Source organism: Notolabrus celidotus, chromosome 5 (assembly GCF_009762535.1).
Source record: "Notolabrus celidotus isolate fNotCel1 chromosome 5, fNotCel1.pri, whole genome shotgun sequence".
Classification (NCBI taxonomy): Eukaryota; Metazoa; Chordata; class Actinopteri; order Labriformes; family Labridae; genus Notolabrus; species Notolabrus celidotus.
Window position 1 is genome coordinate 11,911,038 of NC_048276.1, and position 21,910 is coordinate 11,932,947.

The 21,910-nt window shown below is 38.3% G+C and overlaps 2 protein-coding genes across 12 annotated transcripts in view; one reads left to right on the forward strand and one right to left on the reverse strand.

The window, feature by feature from the left end:
- Positions 1–1,060: 1,060 nt before the first annotated feature.
- LOC117812212 (wiskott-Aldrich syndrome protein family member 3-like) lies at positions 1,061–9,722 on the reverse strand. 4 transcript variants are annotated; one of them, XM_034682846.1, is made up of 9 exons: positions 9,452–9,722; positions 6,084–6,245; positions 4,235–4,369; positions 3,967–4,120; positions 3,758–3,875; positions 3,472–3,656; positions 2,539–2,736; positions 2,139–2,443; positions 1,061–2,031 (listed from the first exon to the last, which is right to left on the reverse strand). In XM_034682846.1, exons 2-9 carry the CDS (start codon positions 6,214–6,216, stop codon positions 1,871–1,873), a joined length of 1,389 nt encoding a protein of 462 aa, XP_034538737.1. In that variant the 5' UTR covers positions 6,217–6,245; positions 9,452–9,722; the 3' UTR covers positions 1,061–1,870. The 4 variants fall into 4 exon arrangements, with proteins under 4 accessions (XP_034538737.1, XP_034538736.1, XP_034538739.1 ...); XM_034682845.1 differs by having other exon boundaries at positions 6,084–6,248; XM_034682848.1 differs by lacking the exon at positions 9,452–9,722 and adding an exon at positions 9,028–9,277.
- The window catches only part of gsx1 (GS homeobox 1), an 85,463-nt gene continuing 72,812 nt past the window's right edge, over positions 9,260–21,910 (forward strand). For 2 of the 8 annotated variants that reach the window (XM_034682854.1, XM_034682855.1), the window contains exons 1-6: positions 9,260–9,406; positions 13,111–13,207; positions 14,154–14,245; positions 14,757–14,860; positions 16,610–16,687; positions 20,676–20,768. The gene's annotated coding sequence lies outside the window, so the exon portion shown is untranslated. Of the gene's footprint in view, positions 9,407–13,110; positions 13,208–14,153; positions 14,246–14,756; positions 14,861–16,609; positions 16,688–20,675; positions 20,769–21,557; positions 21,600–21,910 lie in introns of those variants that run through there. The other 6 variants (XR_004631163.1, XR_004631164.1, XR_004631162.1 and 3 more) reach the window with 5 other exon arrangements.

A 21,910-nucleotide genomic window follows, 5' to 3' on the forward strand; every position in this document is an offset into this window, starting at 1 on the left:
ACCACTTTATTATCTAATGTTTTATCTTTTTAATCTGTAGTTTAGACTTAGATAACACAAGTTACATTTAAAAAAAAACAAAAAACAGTGAAGTGAAGTGCAAACACAGTGGAATGGTTCTGCACAAATGCATATGGACTCATAACATATGAAATCATGATTTGTTTCACAAATAAGATTTAACTACAAACATGGCCAGTGGTGGACAAAGTACACAGCTTCATTACTTAAGATAGATACTCCTGGTCAAATATTACTCCAATACAAGTGAAAGTTGCTCTGTCAGATTATTACTTGAGTTAAAGTACTGGAGTACTTGCTTTTAAAAATACTGAAGTATTCAAAGTACTTTTTAAAAAATCTTAAAACATTGTATTTTCAAAATACATAAGTGCAGTCAAGACTACATAGGAGTACATTCTGTTAAATCATGTTTATTTAGAGTGGGAAACAGGGAGAACATTTCAAACGATACGTACCATTCTTCATTTCAAAACCTCTAACACGGGCTGAAGATATGACCATGGGTGGTCAGGTGGAGAATTATAGCCATCATTACCACCTCTAAATGAACTGCCTGATCTGAGTGAAATTTGCTATGTGTTTGCTCCACGTTCAACCATGGAGGTGCACGATATACAGGTATGACTAGACCCCTGAGACAAACAGAACTACACTAACACTAACATTTTACTGTCTTAGGGATCAGATTTCAGAAAAGAGAAGGAAATTCATGAACTGACTTCAAAGCAAAAGTAGTGAGTAACTAGAGCATTGATAGAAATGTAGTGGAGTAAAAAGTATAATAATTGTCTTCCGAATGTAGTGGAGAAAAAGTAAGAAGTATCCCCAAAAAATGATACTCAAGTACTCAAGGTACAGTACTCAAGTAAATTTACTTTGTTACTGTCCACCACTGAAAATGGCTAAGTTAAGATAGTAGAAGAAGTAGAAGAAGTAGAAGAAGAAGAAGAAGAAGAAGAAGAAGAAGAAGAAGAAGAAGAAGAAGAAGAAGAAGAAGAAGAAGAAGAAAGTAAAACTTGAAAAAAATTACACAAGATTTTCCAGTTGAAAAAATTTAATAGATAGGTCCACTTCTTTAAGACACATCACACATAAATAACAATAATTTAATGGCAGAACAAATCTGTCTCATATTGCTCATGATACCCTACAACACAAACTGAGGACAGTTTCATGGGCGCAAACTGAGGTAGCAATTTGAAATTTTGTAATGGAGGTCTTCATCAAAGATTGACATACTGTAAGGAGGACTACACTTAATCCAACAAGTTAAAACAAACATGTATTTCTATAAAATGATAAAAATGAATAACTACAAACTTTTAGTTTATACATTGCTGCACTAACTTGTCAATGAAATGTCTTTTCACAGCTTGCACAATATCAAGATCCTGAAACTGAAGAAATATATGGAATTCAGTACATCAGTTTATTATTTATACCAGGGCTTTTCTAGAGTCATTTAAAAATGCATTAGACCAGGTGGTGTGACATGACTTGTTTGAGGTGTCAGTTATAAGGACAGAATATTTTATAGGAACACATAATTTATGTTCAGAGAGTTAAAAAAAAATGTATGGCTCAAATGTCATCAGTGGTAGACACTTAAAAATGTATGGAATGAAAATTAAATTCTTGCTCTAAAAGTGTACAAGAGGTCTGAATGATTAATGTTTTCAGGAGCAGCCGCTCACCTATGCAGTTTCCTGATGAAGGATTAACGAGGCAGCACTTATTAAAATTAAAGGATGAGGTAACATTTCTCCAGCAGTGGATTGGTACGCTGAGTCCTCTAGGTGGGGCCAGATCAAATTTTGTCCAGCTGAGTGCTGTACTTTGTGCTGTGTCAGTCTGACCACTCATTTTCATCCAGCTCAGAGTCATCCAGCTCAGAGTCACTGTACTCCACAGCAATCCGTCGAGACAGGATGGTGGCCACATCGTTACCCACCGGCTCCCGCTTGTTCTGCTGCTCCTGTTGCTCTTGGACTTTCTTCAGCTGGATGCCTGATAATAACACACATAGAATATAAGATAGAAACAGTGTTGTACAGCTGTGATGCACAGAAGAGGATAACAGGATCATTTTCAACTGCACAAATACAACAACTCACCTATACGGATGGCAGACAGCAGGTCACTCCTTGCATCTCTCACAGGTTTCACCTCACCTCTGCCTCCTTCATCACATCCTGCGAGGTGTGAGGGTGCAGCTGGGGGAAGGAGAGGTGGAGGAGGAGGGCCTGGAGGAGGGGGGATCATGTGTAACCCTTGGGGAGGTACGGGTGGAAGCGGGAAGCCTGGGCCTATATGTGAGACTCCGTTAAGTGCAGTTGGTGAAAGTGCACCTGGAGGGAAACCAAAGGCTGTCTGTGCTGAGGGGATGGTCGGGCCTTGGGCAGGGGGTTGAGGGGGAGAGCTAAACAACAGTAAAAGAAAGGAAGAAAATTATGATGAGGAAATATGTTATCATTGAATTCTCTCTCTGATGCTACAAACAAGAAACATTTATACTTGTAGTCTGCAGGTGGACGAGTTGAGCAGTTCATGGGGGGCACTACTGAGTCGTAGGTCCCTCTCTTGTAGTTGACATCAATGCTGTGGTATTCATGCTCCACAGGTGGTGAGGAGGGTGGTTTATCATGTGACTTGGCAAAATTACAAACAGCGTGGGCGGGCACAGGAGGGATGGGGTAATCTGGGAGATCAGGCCTGGGTAAACAATGAAAGACAAAAAAATGCTTCTCATTCAGATGATATCCAGATGGTGTTTTTTTGTTTTGTTTTGTATTTTACAAAAACCAAACAGATGCTTTACACAACAAAGAAAATTGCTACTTGACTCTTTAAATCTTTTTAAAGGAAAATCTTATCCAACTCTTTCAAGTCCAGTTTTAGTTTTTTTTTTTAAATAAAAGCATTTAGTATTGATGATCAAATTCTATTCAATATCAGGATTTGAAATTTAAATATTGCCTTTCTAGAAACAAAGACTTGGAGGTCATTTCTTTATCAAAGTAGTCTTCTGATGATGTGCAGTTTTAACAGCATTATCCTATCATTGTTTACAGTAGAAACACACTCATTTAGCAGCGAATCCAAAATATTTTATATGCAGCATCAAAAAGAGCAGCTGAAAAAGCATTATTACTGTGACGTTTCTCCAAAGTGGTGCACTTTTTGACATTTTGATTTTTTAAATCCATTTAGATAATTGAAAAAAGAAAAGCCTGCACACTAAATCCATGAATGATCCAAGCAGGATTGAACCACTGCAGTTGTTACTCTTTTTTTGCATCAATTTAGTGTGCAAGCTTTAGATAAAAATCAACATTCTGAAATTTAAAATGCTGATACTGTTGTTCTCTACACTCCTTGAACTCCTTTGAAACATATATAAGTTGAAACCCTAGTTGCATTTCTTCTTCTGTGATAATAAGCACTAACCTGCCGTCAGGAGAGAGTGAGCCCTCAGATGAAGCCCCTCGTCGTAGGGTCTGTGGATGGCGGTGATCTGGACGAAGCTCTTTATCAAACGCCATCATGTTCCACTCTTGTCGGCGGTTCCTCACCTTTCTTACCTTCTTCACTTCTCGCTGGATGGTGTTGCTCTCCACACACCGCTTCTGTTCCTGTGTAAGGTGGATGGAGGGACCAAAAAAGTGCTGAAAAAGCATCTTCTAAACATATACATAAAAATGAAGAAGTGGAAAGAGTCTGCTGTCCCTCTCACCCTCTGCCTCCGCCTTTCTTTCCGCTTCTCCTCAGTGTCCTGAAGCATTTTCTCCTTCCAGAGCTCAAAAAAGTACGAGGGGTCTGAATAGAACTTCATGGCATTTTGGGAATCATCCCTGTGTGATGAAAACAATTTCAACATGAAAGATGCACTTTAACTGAATATAAAGCCTGTTGGGAAGCTAAAGTTTTAAACTCATGCAGTACCTGTAGGCAGAGAGGGCATCGAGGGGTGGGGGCCTGTCACTGCGGTTCTGCATCTCAGCCACTGAGCTGGGCATGCTGCCCTTTGACAAAACCTGCTGGTCCTGAACAGTGGAGCTTTTGAATGCCTTCCTCATGTTTATGTCCTGAAGCGAGACTACAAAAAAGAGAGACAGGGGTTTTTAGGTTTAATAAAAAGCATGGGTGAATGAATGACAGGGTAGAAAATAAGATATTAAATAAACAGACAGATGGTTTCAATTGGACTAACCCTCCTCCACGCTAGAGTCCAGCTGGGTGACCTTGACGGCCAAGCGGTCGATACGGTCCTGGAGAGAGTTGGCACGCCCATAAAACGTGTTGGCCTCATTAAAAAGCTCCCCAAAAACATTTTCTGCATGTGTACCTGCAGCCACAGGAAAGAAACCGAGGGAGAGGAATGAGAAAAATAAAAGTAATAGGGAAAAAATGTCAAGTATCTGAAATACAGAAAAAGAGCAGCACAGTGCACAACACAGGAAAATATTTCATACAAGAGAACACTGAAATCAGAAAAAACATCTCAAAAACACTCCTATTTTACAATGTATCCACTGCTATTATCTTCTGTTAAACACCTGTATGTTTTTTATTAGACACTTGTTAAACCTGCTAAACTTGTTGCCATTTTTAGAAATTATTATTGGCTCTTTTATTATTATTATTTTCTACTCTGAAGCTCTGAATAATGTAAAATTATTACAAGAAACATCTATAGCCAATTCCCACTTCAACCAATCCAACAACCAGAATTACATACAGATTTAATTTAATGCTTTCGTTTCAGAGTTTGAAATAAGCGCTGGAAGTAGGGTCATACATTAAAAGATGTAAGAAAAAAAAAGAAAGTCAATTTATATATGGGAAAATAAAATAAAAGAGCGCCTAAAGAAAAAATAATAAATCATGAAAATCTCAGATTAATATATTCAGAGATAAATTACAGTGGACTCCCTTTTAAAATCTTACAAAATAGGTATTTTGATAACTGCTTATATGTTTCTGAATCCATTATATTTCTGAGTTTGAATTTGACGTGAAGTGTTTGGTCCCTGCACATAACAGCATGAATGACACACGTCAAAAAGCCCAGATCCACTTAATGTGGAAGCTATCATTAGACCGCCTGCATCTGTGGCACCGCCCCCTGACTCTACGTCTTATCTGCCGGTGAAACAAAGCTTTACGGTAAGCTCTAAGCTTCTGTATCTTCACTAAATCCACACACACACACACACACACTCACAGTCATACAGACACACACACACACACACACACACACACACACACACACAACCACAGGAACACACAAACTAACACTAATCAGGGCACACATTCGCCAGATGTCCTGGAGAAAATGTGCTTCCTAAAATAGACTTTCCCTCTACATTTTCTCTAGCTGTTTCATATTTTCAGGGCTCAATTTGAATAGCTACATTCACAAATCATCAATCATTTAATCCAGTCCCCTTCTGTATAGTTTGATCTATACAGAGTATGGTGGGTAGATGTTTGTACTTTCTTGCACTTACACGTTTCGATAATAAGGTACTTTGCATTGACTCAAAGAGAGTGGGATGATAATAGCTTTGCTTTCTTTTGTCTATTTGTAAGCCTGATAAACCACTCAGATATATGGTTATTATTTTCTGAAAAATGGGGGTTATGAAAATTTAAGCATGCAAAACAGAAGTACATACAAGTAAGCATTTCATGTCCAAACAGGTGAGAGCACACAAGGAAGCACTGATCTATTGCTGTAGTGTTTGTGTCAGAACTTCTGACAACCATAACAAAATAAAGACATAAGTCAGGAGCAGTTATAGGCTCCATTGTTCTTGGTTTATCTTAAATGTATTCACTCAAAAGTTATACACTTTGAAGCTGTGTTATATTAGTTGTGGCTAAACTTTACAGCTGGTTTGTGAGACAGTCTCTCTGTCATACAGCTTCATTCCTGTATTCAGTTTTACAATTCATGCTGTGGTGTTTGGCTGTGTGGAAGATGCTGTGACTCAAACTGTTTCACATGATAAACTGTCAAAATAATCATCAAAAAAAAAAGAAAACTGTGATCTTACTTAGACTACTGAGCTGGCGGATGATGGCAGATAGCGTGTTGTTGGTCACACATTCCAGCTCATTGCCAATCCCATCAGGCACTACAGCATGGCACAGGTGGCGAGGCTCAATGCTCCTCTTTACCAAAGGCATGACCGCTTTTTACATTTCACACACAGCACCTGCTGGGGGAGAGAGGACAGCTCTGAAGGCGTAGTGAATACGTAAACCTGACAAATAGCCCTTTTAGCAGATTAATCAACAATCATAAAGCAACATCAATGGTAATCAATCAATGTATCCAGAGGTATGACTTCTGCATTCAGACAAAAATACAGTAGATATACAAACTGTTAGTGTGCTGTTAAATAACTTTTCTCCATTATTTGTAATTTGTGAGTCAAAAACAGAGAAAAGAAAATTATAAAGAACTAAAATATATATTTAATGTGTATTTTTTCCTGAACTGAATTTTACACTGAGTCAGAAATTGGCCGGCTTGTTATTTTGTTTGGAATATATTGTTTGGATAACATTGGTTTAAAAGGAGTGGTAAAAAGTGTAGAGGCAAGCATCAAAATCAAAACTAAACTATTCACGATTTTGTTCTATTCGCATAGCTGAATGATGGTCCACTTGCTATTTATTGTTACAATTTATCACCTCCTGTCAAAGTGGTAAACCTATTGTATGGTACTGGGCATTTTTTAAATGGACTTAACATGCACGACACAGCTGTTTTATTCACAGTGGTCATGATTGTTTGATGAAAGAGGTGTGAAGCCAGCTAATTTGCCAGTTTTTAAGCGACTTTGCGTGTCGTTATTACATTAACTTGAAACAAGTGATTGAATGATTGCCAATATTACAGGTGGGGTGAGTCAGAACAGTATTGACAATAACAACAATAACTACCCTATAATTTTGAAATTCTGAGGACCATGAAAAACAAGGTTGAATGTAAAAAATAAACAAATAAAACTCAGAAAACCTTTCATTAAAAATACAAAAAAAAAATGCTATTAATGATCAAAGGATCAATTCTTAAAGATCAAGGTTGAAGATGCACTTATTCTTATACAAAGTCATCCTCAGTGTTAAGGGTCAATTGGAGTTTACAGAATGTTTACACATTAAACAGGAGTAAGTTAGTTATATCTAAATGGTAACCGCAATTTGTCAAATTCTCACACATGTATTCTTTATTTACCTGTTGTTTAGCCCTAATCACATCCTCCCAAACTCACCCCCAACCCTGTCTACACCTAACTAAATAGTCTTTAGGCCTAACCCAACCAGATTGTGAATGATTGTAGTATGGCCTCAATTAGAATCCAGAGCAGGAAAACATATAGCCGTAATAATCCACTCTGGACATCCCTTTCTTACTAGGACCCTTAAGTTTACAGGAAAGAAGTCCCATTTAGATCATTCATACACCTCAACTTATTCTCTGCATTGACTTTGAAAGATTTAGCAGCTGCAGAAACAGGGCATTCAAATCTTGCTAGTTTCCTAAATCTTGGCTTACTGTCTCACATCAACATTGCATAATGGACCACAATTGGCTCTCCACAAGTTACAATGTCTCAAAATAACTAAAACTTAAATCTCTTAAATCTCCTTAAGAACCTTAAATCTTTATACAAGTAGATACCATCTCTGAAAGGAGGGGTCATTATCAGTATTTTACAGTTCACAATTACATTTGAGTTTTTATTTCTTCAAAGTTATGTGATCTTCAGTATTTCGTTATTCTTAATGCATATTTTTGGGACCATTTGTCTTCAAAAAACTTGAAGAAAAATCTAAATATCAAACTCAAACTTTAAATAAACATAATCAAAGGGTCACTGATGCACCATGGGGATGTGATGTACGCAGGCAAAAACAGGTCCAATGTCCATACAAAGGTTTAGTGTTTCTTATGGTTTATTGGACGGAAAGCAAGCAAACAACAGACAAAGAAAATCATGGCTCCTGTTGCCTCTCTTACTCTGGTAAATAGGCCCACCCAGGTGCATTCTGGCCTTTTGCTGCCTACCTACCTAAATTAACTCAGGTGCCCACAGTACTATCTAACTACCAAACAAACAAAACAAACAAAATTAATACTAAATATACAAAAAAATCTAAATATTCTAAATAAATGACTAGCAAAATGATATCCCCAAAATGTAACTTAAGGTTGCTGTTGGTAGTCGTGATATAAACATCAGTTCTGAGAGAGATTTCGAGTGTCAACACTACCCCTCCCCTCTCTGCTATCGAACCCTGCCCACAAAAGATTGTTGTACACAGAGACATATAAAGAGTCGACGCCGCATCAACCGCTACTATATATTGGCGCTGACGGGCCGTAGGGAGCCGCCATCTTGGTCCGGTCACCCGCTCCACACAGTGTAATCTGTTTGGCAGGCGCAATTAAGTGTCAGCGCATTTAATCACTCACAACTCGCTGAATACTAAACTGATTTGCATGCAGGTTTTTTTTCTTCTGCAAACATCATACATGTAGGTATGATACAGGACACATGGTTCGGTGTATTTTAATATTCATAGTGGGCTTAACAGTTCTAGAATATTCTGATATGTGATATATGTGATGTTTGATAGGTATTTTGCCGCACAGTGCTCTGGCATCTTGAAGTCTCTGCTGCTTCAGGTAAGGATTATGGGTAGGATGACCGAACCAAGATGGCGGCCGTATTTCTTGCGCCCCAGCAGCCAAAGCGCCGTCTACTCTTTATATGTCTATGGTTGTGAGCATTTTATGAGGAGATAGTGGCTTCCCAGCTAATCAGGGCGACGTAGTGGGGCGGCCACTCGACCAAACAGGACAGAGGATTGGAGATTAGCTATGATTGGTCCGTCATAAAGGGAACGAGGGGAATAATAACATTGCTTTATACATAAGCATTGGAAAACAGAGATTTCGCGATAGTCTCAAATTACTTCACTTACCGATGAGTACTGATGGGTATGATGACCTTTCTCCAAACCAAGCAGTAAAAAGTACAGTTTTTGACACCATTCCTACCAACAGCTGCTTTAAATTAATTATAAAAAGAAAAGTTTCGAAAAATCAAAAAACCAACTTATTACTTATTTATTGTAAATAAACAAATAAATCCCAAAAAATAAACAAGTAACTCCTACACGTTCATAGAAAGAAAAACTATAAGGTGCGCACGCAGGTAACGTTGGCGGTAAGTTCCCATGATTCCTTGCGTGACGTAAGAATTGCTCAACTCACCGCGGCCCTCATTGCTGAAGCGGCCTTGAGGTGACTGTCAGAAAATAGGACTTGTTTTCCATCGAATGACACCTAACACCACAGCAGGTAACTTTTTATCAACACACGTGCACAAAACACGAGATAACTTACAATATGTGACGTCAGGAGATACTCATAAACACGGGCTTCTGTTACTCCATTCATAAAGTTGCCGTTCGACTCGCTTCTCACTTGGCTCAGCTCACGTTCTCTTGTTCACGTCATCACGCTGGCATGGAGCAGCGACGGGTTAGTACAAGCTGTATCATCCAAATGAAACATCTCTTCTTCAGCCTGTTGCAGTCTTGTGTTGGACGGAGAAAGCAGCTATCCTTGCAAGGCGGAGTTGACTCTGACAACAAATCTCTCTGGTCCAAATCACAGCTTGAGCCATGAGGGGATTTAGTCAGCAGATTTACTCCTGTCATCCAATCACAGTCGTAAAGCCAGCCTATTGACATCCAGCATTTTAATTTCAGGATGTATCAGTCCTAGTTTTATGGACTGTAAATCATCAGCTGCCCTCTATGAATGTATCATTAATGTGACTTTTTAAAATTATGAATAATAATAAGACACATCAAAAGACAGCTGCGATTATGTTATATTTATTCACACGTTGTGACTCAGAAAAAGGTGTATCATCAAGATGAAGCTGATTTCTAAATGTTGACTTCAACATGTGAACTTTTATTGTGCTACCAAATGAAAAAAAACTAAAAATATTGCATTCACACTGTTAATATAGAGTCGATAAAAGTAAACCCTAACATTTCAAGATTAAATTAATAGTGATTGTAGTGATTTTTCCAGACAATCCCACATTTTTGGGGTAGTTAATTAAATAACTATAGCCTCATTGTTAAAATATATTGTTTGGATCTGAGAGGAACTGATAGAGACTTTTAAATGTAAACTAAAAATGTATTTATTCAGTCTGGCTTTTATCTAGGGTCTAACAATTTTATTACTTACTTGTTACTGTTACATTGATTTATATGTTACTTTATTATTTTACTAATTCTAACTGTTTATCTTATTTTTTTATTCATTCATATATTTATTTTTATTTATCTACTCAGTTTTATTGACATTTTTAGCCTTTTTAAATTTTATTTTCAACTCTTATCCTTTTTAAAATGATTTATTTTAACTATTTTTGTTCTTAATATTAATTTTACGTTTTAACTTATTTTAATTACACATATATTATTGTTTTTGGTGTGCACTAGTCTCAATTTAGGTCTCTATTTTAATTTTTTTTCTAAATATATCTTGCCATTATTTTCTATCTGCTTCTTTCTTAATTTCAATCGCTGTAAAGCAATTTGGGTTGCATTTGACTTATATGAAAGGTGCTATATAAATAAAGCTTGATTGATTGATTGATTGATGTAAAAAGCATATCATTTTTCAGAGTTATCTTTTGAAGTTTAAAAGATCATCATGTTCTCTGGTCATTTAGTGTCTACTCTTTTACTCATTGCTCATATTCTAAACAAAAGTTTACGTTTATTTTACTTTCATCTCTCTTTAGTTTTGTTTGATTTCTATATTGATAATCAAGTCAACATAAACAGCAGTTTGTCTGTCCCAGTCAGTCTATTAGCATCTTAGCAGAGACGACCTGGATTAATACTGACATGAGATGCATTGGATTTGAAAGCTCCACATGCACACACACTGCTATAGCTCACAGATGGCATCATCTGGATGGCGGGAGGGACCAGTGTAACCCAGATATGAGGGCTTAAGTCTTTATAAGTAGCACACCATTATACTATAACTCATGGTTAGATCAGGAGAACTGCTTGTGTTACGAAAACATCGTAAAATCCAGCTAGCTCTTTGCACTAATCTTTATGGTGATTGCAAAATGACTCCTATATTACATGACCTTTTAGGTAGGTTTACATTGTACTTTTCAAAACAGGAGTTTAAATGAATCATGCAGCATCATAGATGACTGAAATGTGTTGGATGAGCTGCATATTTTATCCACCCTATATTTGGGGAATTTGGAAAAGCTGATTCAGTGAAAAGAAAATGTAAGCAGTGTTACACTTGAAAGGCTTTATTTTGTCATGTGCATAGACTGTATGAATAATGGACGTAGTATCTGTGACGTCACCCAACTGTTTCTGAAGTGCTGTTTTGAAGCCAATCGTCGATGGGATTGGACATGCTGAACTCAACATAACTGCTGTTGAGCTAGTGTGAGGTAAAGAGGCGGGCTTTGAGCCTCCTCGCCAATAGTTTCAGTGTTCCCGCCTGTCAATCAAGTCAGCTGTGTGTCTCATAATTGAGAAATCATAATCTTAATATCTTAGAAATTGCAGCGCTAGAAAAAATTTCCCCCCCAGTACAGTGTGTGCTGATCGAGAAATAAGCTATCCAGACTACACTTGTTTTTTGTGAACATTTTTCTCTCCTTCTTTCTTTTTTTTTGTTTGGCTTTTGTTGCCTTTTATTGAAAGGAAAGCTGGAGAGAGACAGGAAAGCTGGGGAGTAGAGAGTGGGGGAAGACATGCAGGAAATGGTTGCGGCCGGGAATTGAACCGGCAACCTCTGCGACGAGGATTGTAGCCTCTGTATGTGGGGTGCTTAGACCGCTAGGCCACCAGGGCCCCAATAGGTTTATTTCTGCTGTAAAGATTGTCGTTTTTGAATTTGTGTGTATGTGGTTTCCGGTACTTCCGTAGTAACCCTTAAGTGGACACTTGAGAAACTGCAGTTTTTAACACTTCTGCATTAGCTTCAGTTCTCACTGCCGGAGGTTGCCGCTTGGTCGCATGTCATGTTCAGACAAATGCACAAAAAAGAATGCTTGCAAAAATGCATTATTGAAAACAGAATAGTTGCAGTGGCAAAACGTATTCATAGGAGGATGAGTGTAATGTTTTGAGATGGTTGAAGCCTAAATAACAACAATGATCATTGGTCAACGTAGCCCACAGTGCAGAAAACAAGCAAAATCACAACACACTAAAGAAAACACCCTTCATCCATTAAATAACAGTTTTAAGGTGTTAACTAGAATTGCTTTTAAAGCAAATATTTATAAAATCCTCATTGAGCCCAGCAGGAGTCAGATACTGTATGAAATGAATCCAGCAAGTTTCCACGTTTAAGAAAATGTAAACAAGAATCCACTTTTATTCCCTCAGGCCTCATAATGTGTCATTTAAAAGCTATTCTTTTGTCTTGGTTGTCCGCTGGTATGTGTTTCTTGATGCCCCCCATTTGCTTCATACGTTCGGAGCAAAGCATTGTACTTAGGAGTCTTCATATTTCAGACAGTGGTATAATCTCCTGGCAAGCTCAGAAGTATTAACCCACATACTGTACTTACCCTCCCCATTATCACCATTATTGACCCTGCTGATTTTTACACAATGTAGCCAACCACAGGCTTATCCACTTAACACTAACACCTCCATCATCCATTACACACAGACACCCAGACCGCCTGTCCTCTGATATTTGTGCTATTATGGCTTTCTAGTCCTACTCCATATTGATCACTGACAATGCCTTGCCAGTTATTACCTATTGAGTAAGTGTCACACACACACACACACACCCTCCTGTACACAAGAGCGGCGTTAGGAGCATCATAGTATAAAAGCTCAGGTTCTCTCTTTGGAGATTTTGCTTTTCACCATGAATTTACCTTTAGGGGTTAGAATAAGAATCGTATTCCTCATTGTTTGACTGCCAGGAAAAATTCATATGTTTTCCATTTATTGCATTTCACCTTTAATGGACAGGACAGCTGAAGAGAGAAGGGAATGGGGGAGCAGAGAGACGTGGAAGACATGCAGCAACCTGTGACCACTGTGACAAGAACTATAGTATGGCTTCTAGGTATGGTGTACGCGCTTAGACTGCTAGGCCAACGGCGCCCCTACTGTCATAATGTTTAACAGTTGTGTTCAAGGTTGTATGTAATGTTAGCATGTTAATTGATCAGCAACTGACTGGATGGTGAGTATCCAGAGACTTAATGCCATATTTCATTGTTCAAAAGCATATTTGATAACACCACAGCTGCCTATTGTTAAATAAACAAGGCTGAATGACAGCATTAGCCATTGTCTAGCATGAACATTAGTTAGTCTTACAGGAGGATACATAATAGTTGGACGTATAAGACATCAGCTGTACTATGAAGTATGCCTTCCACAGCTTTTCAGTAACACTTTTCATTATTGAAATTTAGGATCAGATCTTGTAGCTGGATTTATACTATTAGAGACAAAAAGTTAAGACTTTCTGTCTTTTGATACGCCAGAAAAGGATTAACAGTCCTCAAACTTTATCCTATTTGAATTCACAATAACTTCTATAGTGTTCTAAAATGTAATAATGGAAAGTATTTAAATAAATGACATTATGCTAGAGTATAACAGTAATCTAATTCTCACAATGTTGGCATGTTTAAAAAAAGAAAAATGACATTTTTGTCTCAAAATGTGTCGGAAAAAAAATACAAAACACTACCATGATGTAGTACAGATAAGATGCATGGAATACATCTTGACTTTCACTTGGTGCCATCTGTTGGTGACTGTTGGTAGGACAAGTGGATGAACAGTCACTCTGTTGGTCAACATATCTGTCCTCTTACAAAACTGTAACCTTTTCTGAACATGTTGTTTTAATACTATTCAGCCATCGACCGGAGCTTCACACCTGCAGTGTAATATGTGTTTTAATGACTTGTTCTCAGAGAACTGCTCAGGATAAAGAGCTATGCCCTTCACAGAGACAGTCACATTTTAATGCATGTATAACTTCTTTCCTACAACAGGTCCTGCTGCTGATCAGCTATGTGAGCGATGAAGAGGATGTTGAGGAGCATTGATGGAACCTGTCTTCCTGTCAAACAAGGAGCAATCCAAGGTGAGAAGTAAAGGCATCATCAGGATGTAATGTAGCGTAGAACATGAGGCTTAGGTCTTTATAAGCAGGGCACTATTATACAATAAGGATAATTGCTTGTTTCATCAAATCATGGCAAAATCTAGCCAGGTCTGTGAACTAGTTTACAAGCTGACTCATACTATTGCATGATTTTTAGGTCAGAGTATTTGCAGGAAACTGTCTTTACATTGTACTCTTCCAAACAGAAGCTCAAAAAAATGATTAAAGGAATCATTCAACTTTATGTGTGACTGCTTATCTGCTTATGCTGAGAATTTGAGGAATAAATTGATCCTACTTAAAGCTACCATTAAGATTGAGGGGAATAAAGGTGATGTCATGTCAACATGAGATGAGGCTCTAAAAAGCATTTACTCACACTGGCTGTGTAGTATGTATTTTATTGATTTGTTCTTAAAGCTGTTAAGGAAAGAAGTGCTATGACTTTCATGCAGCCAGCTACACATGGATGTTTATGTTCCTTCGACAGGTCCTGCTGCTGATCATCTGTGAGCGATGAAGAGGATGTTAAGGGGCATTGATCAAGTTTAGGTTTTCAGACCTGTCCTCCTGTCAAACAAGGAGCAATCCAAGGTGAAAAGTTAACTCTGAGTTGTTTAATATTCATAAAGACTTTCATGACGCAACATTTTAAACTACTTGCAAATGTCTTTGAGAACATATTCCTTTATATATTTAGGTAAAAGATTTTTTTTTGACATTTTAGCAGCTCCTGGTCATTTCTTTTTTTGATCAAAGTCTTTTTTATTTTTCAGATATAGTCACAAAAAACATTTACATTGAAAACAACAACAACAACAATAACATAGGACAGTCACAGACAAAATTTAAAATGTCCTACTCCCTTTTCCCAAAGCACTAAATCTTCAATAAGCACACAGCCAGACAATGAAACAAAAACATCTGCATCTCTGAAACAATTCTGATGCACGCCCCAAAAATATAAATATATGGGTAATTAAAAAAATTAAAGAATGTACATTTCAACAGAAATAAGAATGAAAAAGTAGAGTCATGTTGGCAGCTGCCATGTTTTCAACATAGGATATGAACGGTTGCCAAGTGTTAAAAAATTCCTGGTGCAACCTCTGATGGTGTATCTGATTTTCTCTAGGTGGACAAGACACATGCCCTAGTCATTTCTAAACTTGTTCTTGGACCAATAAGACAGAACAAGTTTAAATCAACCTTAGGTCCACTAACTAGCTGTAATTGTATCATTTATATATTTTGGATGCGTTTACAACTCAAGCTTATTTGATAAATCAGAGAAAAAATAACCAAACCTACAGTGCACAAATACTTCTATGTTACTTCTATATGTCTATAGAATCAGTACTGCCTTTGTCCTGCATTAACAAATCATCAAAATTCTCCATATCTAATCATTGTAACACTATTAACAAGTAATTATCCAACTGTTTTTTCTCATCTTTTTAACAATGGCCTTTTACAAAACACAAAACCTTAAATTTTCCCATAGCAGAGCGCAGCACACCACACGACAGTGGGAAAAATAATCAGCCAGAGCTTAATGCCGTATCAAAAGCCTCACAGTTCCTGAACAGCCGCCTTTAGAGGGGGTGACTCTTATAATGCCTCAGCTTGTTTGTCTCATGGTTTAAGTGGTGCACATAGCCATGGAAAGATCATTAAATCACTGTTTTACCACTTGGCTTAATCCCCTCAACAAAAGAGGAAGATACAAAAAAGGAGAAAATGGAGAGAAAAAAGTGGTGGGCAAGATTAAGTGGAAACTTGATGGATCTAAACTGACGGCTCTGTTTCCCAGCGTTGCTAAGGGGAGCTAAGAATCTTGATTCCACCTCTCCCATGCAGGAGAGTGGCTGCTGATCGGACGTCCCCTGTTACCCCTGCAGTGGCCAGCCGCGCTCGTAGTGTCCACTGCTGTGGCCATCTGCCGGATTACCCAGCAGGATATATTTTTATAGAGAGCATCCTATTCATATCCTGCCTGCAAAGGTTTACATTAAGGTTGAACTCGGGTGCACTTACAAAGGCAGATGAAGTAAGCTCTGTCCTTCTTACAGCACCCCTCCCCATCTTCTCACTGTTTGGGAGACTGATAGCACCGGGTTGAAAGCGGCTGCTTCACTGTGGCATGAAAGAGGATCTCATGCGATGCCACTGTCTGCTGACGATTTTTTTTCACGCGCTGACAATAACGTGGTGCCCAGCATGAAAAAAACATTTGTATGTGCCAAGTGTGATTGTTTCTTCTAATAGGCATCAACAGGCCAACTTCTCTGTGTTACCATACAGGTGAACTCATTCCTGGGAAAATGTTTTTTTCTTTCTCAGCCTCGAAGGCGCGATGGCGTCCCCCTTTTTCCTCGGCCTAACGGGATTAGTCGTGCCAGTGCTACCCCGGCTGTCACGGTACTGTCTACTTCCCATCTCTCTTCTGGGCCTCTAATGTGATTAACCCATTCCCTGTGGTCCAAATGGTTCTGGAGGGGGGAGGGGAGGAGGGGGCACCTCCTTGGCATGTTCCTCCCCATGCCTGACTCTCTATCATTGGCACCTTTGTCAGGCAGGAAGGAACGAGGTCGAAGGTTCGTCAGGGTGTGGAGACGAGTACTGTGGCTGAGGACGGAAACTCAGAGCCAGACACTTTTTTTTCAAACTTTTCAAAAAGTTCTTTTTTAAAACATTTAAACATTTGATTATGTTGGTCTTACAATATGTAGTTTAGGTCCTCTGGGCTATCTGCACATTTAAACACCAGACCTCGTGTTACCAGCCCCCTTGTGTTTGAATCCGATCTCAATGTATTCAAGCACCTCACTCATTAATGAAAATCTGTTCAGGCTGATTTGTCCTATGGCTTTAGCTCACATAGACATAAACCCTGAATATTTACTGCTTGCTTAAGTGGAGACAATAATGATCGCCTACGCCCATCATCTTGTCAAATGTCATTGCGGTGGGGCTTCGCCTGTTTAACACATGTCACGCTCATTTTCGACTCATCTGTCGCAAGTCGTCTTCAGGGCATCTGCTGCGCTCAGAGGACCACATGCCCTCTGCCACCGCTCAGAGGGAGCAGCCTCAGCACCAAAGGGCTACATACAAAACCCCAGAGCTGCAATCACCTTTACAGAGGCAAACACTTGTCACTTCACATTTTTACATGTGTGGTGATGTACAGCATGCAGCAGCTTCTCAGTATAATGAGGAAATTCATTAACATGTTAACAAACCAGACCTAAAACTGTTCTGAACTCTGGAAATGAAAGATCGTTGATACTGGTTTTTGTGTGTGTGTGTGTGTGTGTGTGTGTGTGTGTGTGTGTGTGTGTGTGTGTGTGTGTGTGTGTGTGTGTGTGTGTGTGTGTGTGTGTGTGTGTGTGTGTGTGTGTGTGTGTGTGTGTGGAGAAACAACGTCCTCACTGAAAACAATGAAGCTAATGCATAATGAAAACCCTTAAATTCTGTATTTCTTGAAATGTTAAAGCTGCTTTTAACAGATACAAAACAAAAGTAATATCAAAACAACTTAGTAACTTCATAAAAAGCCAATAATTTATGACCAATGAAATGAAAACTTAATAAATTAAACCAAAGTTCTGTTTGTTTCTCATATAAAAGCCAGGAAAGGGACCGTCCCTGTCCAACGGCATCCACCCTCATGCTGTGTTCAGCAGCGCTTCACGTGAGCTCACAGCCTCAGTCAGGCGACGGCATGGAGAATTAGGAGTCTTAATTAAGATTTTGTACAACTCTGCATGTGCTGTTCATGAGCGAGACAACAGACTGGAAGGGGGTGGGGTGTGGTGGATCCTTTAAACAGCTGCTCTGAAACAAAACCTCAAAGTTAGCATGAAGATCTACAGGGTCACTTAACTTTTGCCTTCAAAGATAGTCTGCAAGGCTGCCAACATATCAGGGAAAACTTGTAGTTTGTGCAAATCTCTATATTACAAGTGCATGTTTTTATTTTAAAGCATAAAAGAGCAAAGAGAAAACAATCCGACATTGTGATGAAAGACAATACTGTGCATGAGGGGGTAGCGCCCCTTGTGTGGAGATTTGGTTGGTTTCCAATCCTGATATCCAACCCAGCACCATGTAATGGAAGGTGACACTTATTGTATTAGTAAGGGCTAATGAGTGTCTAAAAGCCTGTGTGACTGTGTTCGCAGAGGAATCTCATCGTGTGTGTTGGGTGGCAGGAAGAAAGGACAATATCTCTGCAAAGTAGACAAGGGCATAAAAGTTCAGCCTAAAAAAACACAAAGTCTACCACCATCACTGCAGATCTCAGGAGGCACGTGAGACTTTCTGGAACTTCTGCTCTAATAGAGTGATAAAGAGGACAGAATGGGTTAACACATTTTCTGATACCATGTCCAGGTTAGTTTACTCAGGTACAATACAGCTGTTAGAACTCAAATATATAGAAAAAAGACTTGTCTGAACAGAATTTCTATGAAATGATCCAGAAGAACCACCTTATTTTCAGACTTAACAGGAATTCCAGGGTTTCTAGATCCAAAATTTTACCGGGATCAAGTACTTTCAAATAAAATACTCCTCTCCCAAGTGAAATACTGAGACTTTCTGCAGTCAGGACAACAATAATGACATTCCAGGTAGTAGATATCAACACATCATCAGAGCAAATCTGACTCATAATTGTCCATTTTCTTTCAGTTGATCCTGTTTTACTTGATCATGTTTTAAGGGCTGTATGTGTCATTGCTTCTCAAAGTAACATTTAATAACCATATTACAGTGAGACTGGAGGTAAACATTAAGACAGCAAACAGGGGTCATCACTTTTATGTGTCAATTTTTATGCATCTGATGCCCATTAATATGAGATATTTTGGTGTAATTTAAAGATGTCAAACCAGCAGAACACATTCATATATGAGATTTAATTTGTGTGACTCAGTATGTGATGCTGATCTGTAAACTGTTGCAACGTCTCCTCTTTATGTAGTTATTTAGATTACTGGATAGTTTATTTTAAATTAGGAGCCACCTAAGAGTACAAGTAAATAAACAAATAAATAAAAAAATAAAATAATCATAATAGTAAATATATATATGTAAGTTATTGACTTTAATTCAGCATAAAAGCACTTAATATACTAACACTGCAGCCTCATTGAAACAGTAAGTTGTGAAAAGTAAAAGGTGCAGTACTGCGTTTCAACCACAAGGTGGATATCTAACTAAATGAATTGGGCATCACTGTCAGACAGGGTTGTTATCACTCAGCTCAACTCAAGTCTATTTATAAAGCACCTTTCAGACATAAATACATGCAACCCAAAGTGCTTCACGGAATAACAGAGAGACAGAAAACAACAGCAATGGTAGAATTATAAAAGGCATGATTATAAATAAAATACTGAAAAATAAAATTAAATAAATGCAATAATATTAATAAAATAAGTAAGAGTGGAAAGAAAAGTGAAAAATAAGGTAGCGTTAACAAGATCAGGTGAATACAAAAATAAATAGATAATTAAATACGATAAATAAATGTCAAAGCTATGATTAAAATAAGAATGATTAAAATAATAATTAAAATAATAATGCAGTCCAGGGCTAAACATAAATTACTCCAAATTAAAAGCTAGATTAAAAAGATAAGTCTAATTTTACTTTTAAAAACACCCAGAGAGCTCGCTGTTCTAATGTCCAGAGGCAGAGAGTTCCACAGCTTGGGGGCGTAAAAACAGAAAGCTCTCATCGCTTTTCATAAAAATAATAATGAATAAATACATTTAAAGGACACAATCTGAAACATAACTCATAGTGCTTCACTCCATCAGCCCTCCATTTAACCTAAAGCCAGTGTAAATCTGGAATCGTACATATAAATCCACTGTAGTTATTATATTGCAGAATCATGTCTGCTGTTGTAAAAAGTTCTGGCATCAATAACATGTAAACCTTAACTTCTTTACTACTTACTTCTCCTGCACTAACAAGCTACACCACAGTGTCAAGAGTGAGCTCAAAATAACGCTTAATACAGAGCATTCTGTAGTTAAATCACTACCTCCAATCTTTTGTGTTGCATTAAATAAGATGATTTGGGGGTGCTGGTGGCCTAGCGGTCTAAGCACCCCACATACAGAGGCTACAGTCCTCGTCGCAGGGGTCCCCGGTTGCGATTCCCGGCCGGTCGACCATTTCCTGCATGTCTTCCTCCACTCTCTACTCCCCATATTTCCTGTCTCTCTTCAGCTGTCCTATCAAATAAAGGCAAAAAGGCCAAAAATATATTTAAAAGAATAATAATAATAAGATGATTTGATATGAGATGGTCTGGATTCTTGAGCCACAGCAGCAAGCACTACGGCTGCTGGCACTCTCTGAAGGTTGTTTTTTTGTATTGTCGTTAAAGGTCAGCCAGCTGTCTTCTGATGGAAGTCCTGAACCACTTGTTGCATCTTACTGTCTCCATGGCCGCTCTGTTAAATATCATCTGCAGGATAAGGTAAGCCGTCCTGTGAAAATGTGGAAGCAGCTGCTCGGTCTTCTTTGAGTTTCTTCTTAGATTCCCCTCACAGCACTTGTAGCGCTTCTTCACACCCTCATCAAAATGATTGAGACTTTTGGAGGTGTTGGCAAAAGGCTGTGTTATCTGCACACCCACAATCAAACCTTACATTATCCTTCTGGTTGCAAAACAGAGCCACAACCTAGGATTAAACAGCGAGAGGAATAATAATTATAATAATAATAATAAACTTTATTTATATAGCACTTTTCTTAACAAGGTTACAAAGTGCTTCACAGCTAAACAGCAGAGAATTACAAAGCATGAAAAACGGTGCAAACGGGGGAGAAAAAAGACAGAAACAAAACAAGACATCTGAATGCAGAGCGAATTCATGAATTAGGGGTGGAGAAATGCCTTCTTATTTAAAAATGTTTTTAGTGAGGGTTTAAAAGCAGTTAAGGTTGTGGACTGTCTAATTGTCAGTGGCAGGGAGTTCCAAACACTTGGAGCTCTGATTGAAAAGGTCACCTTTTGTTTTAAGGTGGGGTCTTGGCACAACCAGCAGAGATGCATCCACAGACCTGAGAGGCCGCCAGGGCACATAGGGGGTTTAAAGGTTGCTTAAATAGTTTGGGGCCTGTCCTTTTAAAATTTTGAAAGTAATCAATAAGATCTTAAAATCAACACGATAAAAAACTGGCAGCCAATTCAAGGATTCAAGGTTTTTTATTGTCATACCAACACAAGCTGTCGCATGATATGGGACAAAATTTTGTTTCGCAGGTCCCGTATAAAGCCACAAGGAACACACAATTAAAGCAAGACATTAGTAATAAATATAAAAAAATATATACATTTAAATATTGTGCATGGACTGATTGAGTTATTTATGTCATAGTGCAATTGAATGTGCTTGAATGTGCAAATGTACAATGTAGGCTGGCAAGGACAGGAGTGATGTGTTGATATTTTGATGTGCCTGTTAAAATCCGAGCGGCTGCATTTTGGACTAGTTGGAGTCTGTGGAGGGAGCTCTGACTGATACCTGTTAAAAGTGCATTACAATAATCAAGAAAAAAAGGGAAAGGAAAGATCAGTATGAAGTAAAATTGCAACTGGGCCATGAGATTACATAT